This window comes from Erpetoichthys calabaricus, chromosome 8, assembly GCF_900747795.2.
Source record: "Erpetoichthys calabaricus chromosome 8, fErpCal1.3, whole genome shotgun sequence".
Classification (NCBI taxonomy): domain Eukaryota; kingdom Metazoa; phylum Chordata; class Cladistia; order Polypteriformes; family Polypteridae; genus Erpetoichthys; species Erpetoichthys calabaricus.
The window spans coordinates 92,409,685-92,422,158 of NC_041401.2; the positions used below are offsets into that span (position 1 = coordinate 92,409,685).

The following is a 12,474-nucleotide window of genomic DNA, read 5'->3' on the forward strand; positions in this document are numbered from 1 at the left end:
TGGGGTGACGGTTCATCTTTCAGCAGGACAACGACCCTAAGCACACAGCCAAGATATCAAAGGAGTGGCTTCAGGACAACTCTGTGAATGTCCTTGAGTGGCCCAGCCAGAGCCAGGACTTGAATCCGATTGAAAATCTCTGGAGAGATCTTAAAATGGCTGTGAACCGATGCTTCCCATCCAACCTGATGGAGCTTGAGAGGTGCTGCAAAGAGGAATGGGCGAAACTGGCTTGAGGCTATAATTGCTGCCAAAGGTGCATCAACAAAGTATTGAGCAAAGGCTGTGAATACTTATGTACATGTGATTTCTCAGTTTTTTTATTTTTAATAAATTTGCAAAAACCTCAAGTAAACTTTTTTCACGGTGTCATTATGGGGTGTTGTGTGTAGAATTCTGAGGACAAAAATGAATTTAATCCATTTTGGAATAAGGCTGTAACATAACAAAATGTGGAAAAAGTGATGCGCTGTGAATACTTTCCGGATGCACTGTAGATAGATAGATAGATAGATAGATAGATAGATAGATAGATAGATAGATAGATAGATAGATAGATAGATAGATAGATAGATAGATAGATAGATAGATAGATAGATAGATAGATACTTTATTGATTTCTATAGACTCGTGTCATATGGGGAAACTGTCGGGACCATAAAAATACTTTGTTGTAATACTCTCTCACCTCGGTCTCTCTCCTCTCTCTGCGCTGCTACAAAGCCCCGCCCGCCAAGCGTTCTGAAAAGTCTGAGTGAGTCTCCATTGCCGGCAGTTCTCTCGCGGCCCGGCTGTCAGACGGCTGCGGCCCGGTAGTGGGTCGCGGACCAGTGGTTGGGGACCCCTGGTCTAGAATGTCGCAAATGAAGGAGTCAGAAATGACAGTTATTGGCCAAGAGGCTGGAATGTTCAAAATAGAAGAAACCAAGCTAGCGTGTAAAGAGACTCCACTGAGATGGGGCAGTGTGTTGAAATTACAGTCATACTTGAAATGATGTTAGATAAACCAGGGTATTTTCATTTTGAGGAAAAGTGCAAGAAAATTTTGAAGTCTATTTGGAAAGGCCAGAACAGTATTTTACAGCAAACAGTTTGGCCCCGATGAACAACAAGATAAAAGCCGTGTTTCTAACTATTGCAAGTAAAAAGGTGCATATAACTTGTTAATGGATTTACGGACACCATCAAAACCAATGGAAAAGCCAAATACCTGTGTTTTACTAGCTTAAGATATTTTTTTAGTTTTTTAGTTTTTGATTCTATTCTTTAGTTTTGATTTAGTTTTACTGACAAATTTTATTAGTTTGTTTTCTTCACTAAAATGTCCACATAAACACTGTTTTGCAAGACTAAAAGTACAGTATTTTATAGTTATCAATTTGTATATCATTCATGTTGCACCTGTCAAGTTAATAAACCATTTTTTTCCAATTGTGAGAGAACTCAATTTACTCATGATAATGTGACAGTTCAAGGCTTCCAGTATAATCAAAAAATACAAGAATCAAATAGGTAGTATGCTCTAATGTAGTTTGTCACTTAGACCTGCAAGAAGTTGATTCTAAGTTAATGCCTGCAAAGAGAAGTAAAAAAGGATTTTTGTTTCATTCTTGCTTTGTCAGCATTTCTGCACAACTTAAGTGCTACAGACGGCTTTGAAGTAAAACAAAGAGTCAGAAATGAAAGGTCCATTATTATTTCAATTAATAAGTTAATCATGGATTTTTAAAAAACACAACTTTTATGCAAAAACTTTGCAAAATGCTCTCCTTCATATGTAATAATAGTACAAGTATGCTCTAAAATGATGACATCTTCCAAAAAAGTGAATAGTAACAACTTGTTATTAACTTTAAGGACTAGCTTATCACTTTTAGGGCTGTTGTTGACATCAAGGGGAAGAACATAATAACAATTGCTAAAAATTGATTACATTTTTCTAGAGTATGTTATTTGATTTTAACTGCTTAATGGCAGCAAAGGTTATTAGATGAACTGCCATGTATTTAGAGCCAAAGTGGGAGGCAGCAAAGCAAGGATAAAAAGAAAAAAACAATCAATCAAACAGGAATCAAAACCAGAAGGCCTAATCATGTTTTTTTCAAAACCAAAATGCAAGCCAGAAAAATCAGTAAAAAATAAGCTTAGTCAGAACTCAAGAAATCAATAAAACCATCATTAACAAGCACACCAAAGACTTTGATAAAGAATCTACAATCTTGGATGACCAAAACGCCTGCTGAAATACTGTTGGTAAAGTGATATTATTACAAACGACTTCCTGAAAACTCCCCCTAATTACACAGAATCACATCTTATCAACCAGCACTTAAAATGACATAAGGGAGAAGAAATCCAAAATGACATATCAATCTTTGCAAAATATGACAAAAAAAGTAAGCTCTTGAAAAACAAGATACAAGGCAAAAAAAATAATAAACATACTTCCAAACCTTAATAAAAATTACTATAGCTAAGAAAAAAAAAATTCACTACTTCATAGTGTGAGATCACAACACCTTTTTCCTTACAGTACAGCAAGGGTTTCAAACTCAAGGCACATGGACCTTTTTTATGTGGTCTGCTTCAACAATATTCAAAAAATGTTAAATACAGCTAGTGATGACTATTACTTTCTCACCGGCAACCCCCAACCCCACTTAAACATTCAAATTTACATTTACACATAGCATTAAATTGAGTCTCTATTGTCGGAATAAATTTATTTCAGCAGCACAGCTAAATACAGTGACTAACCTGTAAGAGAGGAAACTGGCTGCTCATAATGAGGAAGTGAAAAGATGGCATCATGCCACACTGCTATAAACAGCTACGGTGTTTTAGCATGATGCTAAAACAAATGATCAAAGTACTGTGCAGCTGCCTGTGATGTTTGAATGAAAGTAAATACTCCAACCTCCCACGAACCCTACTACATTGAATCCTCTAAGACAAAGCCAAAAATCTAATAAGGAACTACTACTTAACAATAATTATGTTAGGTAGAATCCCCAGTGGGGGCTGAGCAGTCTTTTGGCCTTGAACCCCCTGCAAATGTAGTTTTTTTTCTCCAGCTTAACAGGAGCTTTAGTTTTTTTTATATGTCCTCCTTTGCCATCTAACCTTATCATCAGACTCATCTTTAGAGACTTAAACAATTACATATATGAGCATTGGGGCTTGACGGATAATGGATTTTTCAGACCAAATCTGATACTGATATGGTCAGCAAAAATGACCCATTATCAATACATGTTATACTGATATTGCTGAGGAGTTTAAGTATTACGTCTCTTGCTGTGTTTTGAAGTTTCCCATAAGCACTGTGACTTTTAAGTCCCTCTCACAGTGTCCATGGCTGTTGAAGTGGGCCACTACAGGAACATCTGTGTTGCCATGTTTAATGTGGAACCTGTGTAAACTCATTCTCTGGCGGATTGTTTGTCCAGTTTCTCCCACATAGACTGCAGTGTCAGGACATTTCATTCAGAAAATTAGGTAGACTACATTAGATGATCTGCAGGAAAATGATCCCTTTATGTGATGTTCAAGTCGACAGTGTGATATAACTATACGGTCTGTACCATAGATGTGGGCACGTTTTGCATCTTTTCTGTAGGCGTGGAGATGTGCCATTTTCTGTTGGTTCATTTAGGGTGCTTCGGAAAATTAGTTGTTGAAGGTTTGGTGGTTGTCTGTATGCCAGGAGGAGAGGTTCAGGAAATACATTTTTCAGTGTTTGGTCATTGTTTAGTATTGGCTGAAGTTCTTTTATAATTTTTCGAAGTGTTTCAAGATGTGGGTTGTAGGTGACAACAAGGGGGATGCAGTTGTTGTTGTCTTTGTTTTTATATTCCAGAAGGTTGTCTCTGGGTATGGCAGTAGGTCTTCTTATTTGAGTGTCTGTTGTTTTGGGGGTGTAACCTTGTCTGATGAAATCTTGTCTGAGCTCCTGCAGTTGTTGATCCCGGTCTGTCGGGTCTGAGCAAATACAATTGTACCGTATTGCTTGGCTGAAAATAATGAAGCGCCTTATATGCTTGGGGTGGAAGCTATCACTTTTCAGGTAGTGGGAGAAACTGGACAAATGTGGGAGAAACTGGACAAACACTCCGCCAGAGAATGAATTTACACATGTTCCACATTAAACATGGCAACACAGATGTTCCTGTAGCGGCCCACTTCAACAGCCATGGACACTGTGAGAGGGACTTTAAAGTCACCGTGCTTATGGGCAACTTCAAAACACAGCAAGAGAGAAAAGAATGGGAAGTTAAACTCATGCTAAAATTTAATACATTACAACATGGATTGAATAGAGACGAGAGTTTTATGGCCAGATATGAGGATTGTTTACATCTCTCAGAATGACAGACAACCTGTCTACAGATCCACATTGTTTTGAAAAAACTCATTACAAACTTCAAAAGACTTTGTTGGACAGTTATCTTATCCAGAGATCTTGACAATACATTGTTCTTTTCTCTCTTGTTAAATTAACCCTAGCCTGAATGAATCTATTAATTTTTTACATTTAAAATTTCTCATTTAAAGATTTACCAATGTTGTTTCTTGTCCTAGAGTGTGTATATAAACATAGGGAACTCCAGTCTCTGTATTACATCTTGCCTGAAGAAGGGGCCTGAGTTGCCTCGAAAGCTTGCATATTGTAATCTTTTTAGTTAGCCAATAAAAAGGTGTCATTTTGCTTGGCTTTTCTCTACATTCATAATGGCTAACACGGTACAACACCCTAGTACTTAAGTAAGATAAATATTTTGGGGATTAATGAATGTATAAATGTTCATGTATAAATTCTGAGAAATACCTGCATTAATGAAATTAAATGTCAATGTATTTCAACCAGAAGTTGCTTTTATAAGATTATCCAGCTTTACTTATTTTATGTTTTTTTACTTTTTTGTCTTTTAAATGGTTTTGTCTACACATATTTTGATAGCACAGAGAGTACCAGTTTGATGCTACTGGAACATTTAAATTTGCAAATCTCTAAGACTCCCATAAGCGAAGACAATAGGCTTGAAAACAAGATGAGTAACCATTCCAGAAGAAGTAGCATTTAAATGTATTGTAATAACACAAGGGAAAAAGGGCACCAATCTTTAATCATAATATTGGTCAATTTTATTGACATTTAAAATGGTAATTGTCCAAAATAAATACTGTTTGGACGCCAACAGATCTGGATCACGAAAACCTATTCCCAACCTAATCCTTAAGAAAATCATCAAAGATAATACACAGGGGAAAAAAAGGCACCAATCTTTAATCATAATATTAGTCAAATTTATTGACATTTAAAGTGGTAATTGTCCTAAACAAAAAGTTGTGTGGAAGACAATAGATCTTGATCATGAAAACCTATTCCCAACCCAATCCTTATGAAAATCAACCAAGATAATATGACCAACACTATTGAAATGTGGGCCGAATTTGTAAAGAATATATCGTCCCATTAACATCAGTTGTCAGACCAGTGTCATTTATTGATCTAACCAATGCTATTTTCATACAATGTTAACTATGAAACCCAAACTGGAACCTTTGAAAATACGGATAAAAATTCATAAATTTGTTCAACTGATTAGATACATCCATCTCTAAGTCGTTGGCAATAAAAAGTAAATTTAGAGACCAAATGAATATTATGGGCAGCACGGTGGCACAGTGATAGTGCTGCTGCCTCGCAGTTAGAAGATCCAGGTTTCCTTCCCGGGCCCTCCCTGCATGGAGTTTGCATGTTCACCCAGTGTATGCATGGGTTTCCTCCTACAGTCCAAAGACATGCAGGTTAGGTGGATTGACGATCCTAAATTGTCCCTAGTGTGTGCGTGTGTGTGCCCTGCGGTGGGCTGGCGCCCTGTCCAGGGTTTGTTTCCTGCCTTGCGCCATGTGCTGGCCGGGATTGGCTCCAGCAGACCCCCGTGACGCTGTAGTTAGGATATAGCGGGTTGGATAATTGATGGATGAATATTATTCCAACTGTGTTAATTAAACATTTTTAACACTGTATGTATCACAACAGTTTTATGTTAAGAAGGTACAAATTCAGATTACAATGTTCTATTAATAATATTAAAAACAACAGATAAAATAGTGACTGTAACCTTTTAAATGGTCTTTAATAGGAGGAAATAGAGTTTAGAGTCCAGCATCTGGACCACCCCATTAAACTTACAAAGTTTTTAATGTTTGGAAAAATTACGGGATTAAATCATTTAGAGATTTGTACACAGATAATATCTTTGCATCCTATGACCAATTACACTGTAAATTTAGCTTCTCATCAACACAATTTTTGTACTATTTCTAAATTACAAACTTTGCTAAACGAAATCTGCCCAATTTTCCACATCTCCCACCTACTTCTATTCCAGAAGAAATATTTATCATTCTTGAGGAAGCAGATAGCATTTCTATAATATATAAAGACATTTTAAAGTCCCTTTCCCTGTGGGAAAACGATCTCTTACTCAACATTTCAGAAAAGGAGTGGAAGGCAGCCATGAACAGAATTCACTCTAGCTCCATATGCACAAAGCATAAAATGTAAAATTGTCCAAAATGTTTCCAGGGCAAGATCCCACCTACGAACATTGCAATTGAGCTCAAGCCTCACTGGGCCATTATGTTTCTGGACCAAAATCTTTAAATGCCCATCAGACAGCTCTGGTGTCACAATCCTTCCTAATCTATTAACAGCTGTGTTTGGTGTATTCCCAGATGGGCTTGAAGTGGACAAGGACAAACAAACTGTAATTGCCTTTACTTCACTATTAGCACATTGACTTATCTTGCTCAACTGAAAGATACCTAGCCCCACCTAATCATATTCTCATTTAGAGAATCTGTTCAAAACTTTTTTTTTTTTAAAACCTGGCAGGATCAAATCAATAACATTTTAGAATAAGCTTTTTAGACTGGGGAAAAGGATTCTCTTCCCTCTTTTCTGCCCTTAACGTTTTGCTCTGGCTGTTGGCCTTTCTCATGGGTGGGGGTGGAAATTAATTTAGTTTTGTTAAGTTTGACTTATTTGTATGGAATATTAGTTGCTTTAATAAATTCAATTAAAAAAAATTCTCTGCCACAAGTACAAACTATATGGGGTAAGTAACATATAAAAAAAATATCATTTTTGGGTGAAGTATTACTTTAAAACTGTTAAAAGCAAGCAAACAGGAAAAACTGAAATACAATATTTTACCAAATAAAATAGAAAATACACTTACCATATTATTTACATTTTTTAAGATGTTAGTGAGGCCACTGATGACAAGAGAGAACTTATACTTGGAGATGTTAATGAGACATTCTTTGTTGTGCTCTGTGCTGACTTTGGAGTGGGTATTTTGCTGTCCTGCTTTAATTGGAAGCTAAAAAAAAGAAAACATATATTAAAAGAAGAGAAATTACTTTTTTTTCCTCTATACACTTTTTGGCTTTAACTGTCTATACCTCACTATATCCAAAAACCAGTAGAAAACACACAATTATAAACACTATAATAATCATGGGGTGGTACAGTATAAGGAGGCTTATGAGGGTTAAAGAAACAATTACCTAAAACTCAGTCCAAAATTACTATGGAATATTTCTGTTTTGAAAATATGGCAAATCAAAAAAGGAAATGTACCCATGAATATGGAAATGGTGTTTGGTTCCTGCCATTTACTGTTTCATTTATCTTTGATGCAGAAGTCAAAAAATGACAGTATGCTCTGAAATGAGTTAATTACAGTCAAGTACCAATTTACAGCCAACCAAGTTGAGGGCATCTATACTTAAAACCGATGGCTATAGGAAAACAATAGGACAATAATGTCCCCAAAATTGAAAAAATCAGCCACTACAGACAAAAGGCATACAGCTTTTGTGTTCTATCACTTACTTCTGGCAATGCTGCCAGCCACAGGTATGATACACTGCATAGAAGCAGTGATAGAAGTGGTGGTGGAGCTATAGAGGAAGCAGTCTCTTGGCTGTCTGCCTTCCTGTATTGGTGCTGCAACCAACAAATGGCCATAAACTAGTAATAATTATATATTATATATATATATATTATATATATATATATATATATATATATATATATATTATATACTGTATATATATTATATATACAGTTATGGCCGAAATTATCGACACCCCTGGAATTTTCTCAGAAAATGCACCATTTCTCCCAGAAAATTGTTGCAATTACAAATGTTTTGGTATACACATGTTTATTTACTTTATGTGCTTTGGAACAACACAAAAAAGCAGAAAAAAAAGCCAAATCTGACATCATATCGCACAAGACTCAAAAACTGGGCTGGACAAAATTATTAGCACCCTCAACTTAATATTTGGTTTCACGCCCTTTGGAAAAAATAACTGAAATCAAGTGCTTCCTATAACCATCAACAAGCTTGTTACACCTCTCAACTGGAATTTCCAACTACTCTTCTTTTGCAAACTGCTCAAGGTCTGTCAGATTTGAAGGGCGCCTTCTCCCAGCAGCAATTTTGAGATCTCTCCATAAGTGTTCAATCGGATTTAGATTCGGACTCATTGCTGGCCTCTTCAGAACTCTCCAGCGCTTTGTCCTCAACCATTTCTGGGTGCTTTAAGAGGTATGTTTGGGGTCATTGACCTGCTGGAACACCCGTGACCTATGACACAGACCCAGCTTTCTGACACTGGGCCCTACATTGTGCCCCAATATCTTTTGGTAGTCTTCAGATTTCATGATGCCTTGCACACAGTCAAGGCATCCAGTGCCAGAGGCAGCAAAACATTCCCAAAACATCTTAGAACCTCCACCATGTTTGACTGTAGGTACTGTATTCTTTTCTTCATAGGCCTCATTCTGTTTTCTGTAAACAGAAGAATGATGAGCTTTACCAAAAAACTCTACCTTGGTCTCATCTGTCCACAAGACGTTCGCCCAGAAGGATTTTGGCTTCCTCAAGTACATTTTGGCAAACTCCAGTCTGGCTTTTTTATGTTTCTGTGTCAGTAGTGGGGTCCTCCTGGCTCTCCTGCCATAGCGTTTCATTTCGTTCAGATGTCGATGGATAGTTCGAGCTGACACTGTTGCACCCTGAGTCTGCAGAACAGCTTGAATATGTTTTGAAGTTGATTGGGGCTGTTTATCCACCATTCAGACTATCCTTCATTGCAGTCTTTTATCAATTTATCTCTTCCATCTACGTCCATGGAGATTAGCTACAGTGCCATGTGTTGTGAACTTCTTGATTATGTTGCGCACAGTGGACAAAGGAACATGAAGATCTCTGGAGATGGACTTGTAGCCTTGAGACTGTTGATATTTTTCCACAATTTTTGCTCTCAAGTCCTCAGACAATTCTCTGCTCTTATTTCTGTTCTCCGTGTTTAGTGTGGCACACTCAGACACACAACAGAAAGGTTGAGTCAACTTTTCTCCATTTTAACTGGCTTCAGGTGTGACTGCCATATTGCCAGCACCTGTTTCTTGCCACAGGTGAGTTCAAACGAGCATCATATGCTTGAAATAAAACGATTTACCCACAATTTTGAAAAGGTGCCAATAATTTTGTCCAGCCCATTTTTGGAGTTCTGTGTGAGATGATGTCAGATTTTGGCTTTTTTTCTCTGTTTTTTTTGTGTTGGTCTAGTGCACATAAAGGAAATAAACATGTATATACAAAAACATTTGTAATTGCAACAATTTTCTCGGAGAAATTGTGCATTTTCTGGGAAAATTCCAGGGGTGCCGATAATATATATATACAGTACACCCCCAAAATTCACGGAGGTTATGTTCCTAGAGCACCCGCGAATTGTGAAAAGCCGCGAATTTTGGATGTGGTTAAAAAAAAAAATCCTATTTTTATAGTTTAAACTATATATGCCCCCAAAACACTTTCATTTAATTTCAAACTCTTCTTAATACATTACCTACAAAAAAAAGAATGTAAAGGTAAACCTGCATACTGTACTGCTATGTCTCCTGCAGTGCTAGAATGTAAAATACGAATGTTACCGCTATATGTACAGTACTGTAATTCATGCAAGCGCGTTTTCATTGCCAGAAGACTTAGAAGGTGCAGGGCTTTTCGGCAGCATCTTGGGGCTTTAACCCTTAAACTGCCACATACTTGGAGGTTAATGCATTCCTGGACACCAAATATTTCTTTGCTGCACTTTAAGTAAACGTCACAATTCACACAGAAAAAGTGAAATTTTAATAGAACACTTTTTTTTTCATGAAAAGAGCATCACAATTACTGTAACACTGATCATTTTACACACTGCTAGTGAACTGTAAAAACTATTTAAAAAAAACTACTAGAATAATATGTACAAGATGCAACTGACGCCATGGATGAAATTAAGTAAATCACCAAGCCAACTGCGCTTGAACTGGCAGCACGCAAGCACATTGAGGTAAATGCTGGCGCTGGCAGGCTAGTGCAGTGGCTCAATCCCAGAGACAGTCAGGCTGCAGGGTGTCACACTTGGGTCACAGAATTGCACAGAAACACAGGAAATTGTAGAGACATGAACTTTATTCAAACACTTCAAACAAACATGTCTCTTTCAGAAATAAAAAGAGCTCAGCATGCAGTTAGTTTTCAATTAAAGAATAGACAGACATTATAGGGGAGCACAATGGGAGCGGGACCCCCAACAAGAGCAGGTTGTCTGGGGGAGGAGAGAGAAAAACAAAGCAATCAGCAAATAGCAGGTGCTGTTTAGGCTTTTAAGTATGTGTAGCGTTGCACGAGAAGCATATCACGTGACAGAGCAGCTGCAAATAAGCCCAGCAAGTAAGTGAAAGTACTCTATCAGCTTTCACAAGGTGCTGGCAGTGGTCATGAGCTGGCTGCTCAACGAATGTACGGCACTGCCTGATCAGCTCCTGCGTGCTCGCAAATGGCACTGGGAAATGACTATAGCTGCTTGTGGCGGTTTAAGAGTTAAGAGGAACAAAACGGAAAACACAAGAACACTCAGCTGGAGATGCATCACAGTCAATCAGCAGCAAGGAGAAATGAATAACGTTTTAGCGGTCCGGTGCCGCTAAGATTAACATCGTTGAGAAGACGGTGATTTATTTATTTTTATGGGGGAGATTCCAGGGACCCACCCAGCCTTGGCCCGACCCGCACGCACACACAAACAGACAAAAACAAAGCAAACCAGTAATCAAACAGCAAATAAAGAATGTAATGAAAACAAATTAAATAAATGAAAACAACGATACCACCCCTGTTCCCCTTACAGCGATTACACGTTAAATACAACAAAGCACCAACAAAACACACACAGTAAATCATGAAAAATTGAAACAAATGAAATGTAATGATGAAAATAGATAGTCCAGAGATCCACACGTTGAATGGGAATGTAAAGATAGTCCTACCGCTAGTTCCTGAAATGGTGAAGACGGGTGGACGGGTTCAGGAGCGCTTCTTTCTTTGCAGGATGGCCATGAATCCACTTACAGTCCTCATGTACAAAGGCAGACGGCAGACAATCCAGATGCCAAACACGAAATGATCCAGTACAAAACGAATAAGTACAGGTAACCCAACAGAAGGCAGGCAGAGAGACAGGAACTTGAAACACAAATTACAAAAACTTTTTTTTTTTGCTTTTGGTCACTGGACCCCTTTTTAAAAGCCATACTGACATCCTTTGACCCCAACAGCCCCAGCACCCTCTGCAGAAGACCAATCAGAGCCACTGCAGGGACTTCTGGGAGTTGCAGTTTCAAATTCTATTGGCTACTTTTGCCATCCCAAGCCGTGTTTCCTCTACAGTTGCTTCCTGTTCTCTCTACAGTACAGTACTGCCACAAAAAAAGCCATAAAAATTGCGTAGGAAATTTGCGGTTTCTGCTAACAATTATTATATAGGCCGCGAACTCTGTGGGGGTCTACTGTGTATATATATATATATATATATATATATATATATATATATATATATATATATATATATATATATATATATATAGCGCCCAACCTGCCACAAACTGACGCAGAGGCATGTGTAAAAACACATAAGCACTTTTAATTTTCTTCAGCTGGAGGGCTCGTCTTCCCCGTAATCCCTCCAGCTACAACACAGTCCCAAAAGCACTAAAGCAACACAAAACACTTCTCCTCTGGTACCACCACTCCTCCCAGGCAACTTCGTCCTCTTCCTCCCGATTCTGACTCCTGATTGGTGGATGCTGGCCCTTTTTATAGCCCAACCGGAAGTTCTCCAGGTGCTTGATCACCTGTTGCTAATTGCACTTCCGGGCGGGGCTGTAGAGGTGTCCACAAAGGCTCCGAGATCCATGCAGCACCCCCTGGCGGCCACCCCAGATCCCCACAGGGTTGTGGAGAACTCCATCTCCCATGGAGCCCAGCGGGAAACTGAGGCACCAACGTCACCCAGGGAGGCTGCCACCAAGCGTCTCAGGAGAGGTACTGAAGA

At 38.3% G+C, this 12,474-nt stretch overlaps 1 protein-coding gene across 1 annotated transcript in view; it reads right to left on the reverse strand.

The window, feature by feature from the left end:
• nf1a (neurofibromin 1a) overlaps nt 1–12,474 on the reverse strand; it is a 456,100-nt gene that overhangs the window by 381,805 nt on the left and 61,821 nt on the right. Inside the window, 1 exon segment of the mRNA XM_051931227.1 lies at nt 7,251–7,394. Coding sequence (XP_051787187.1) covers nt 7,251–7,394 — 144 coding nt within the window.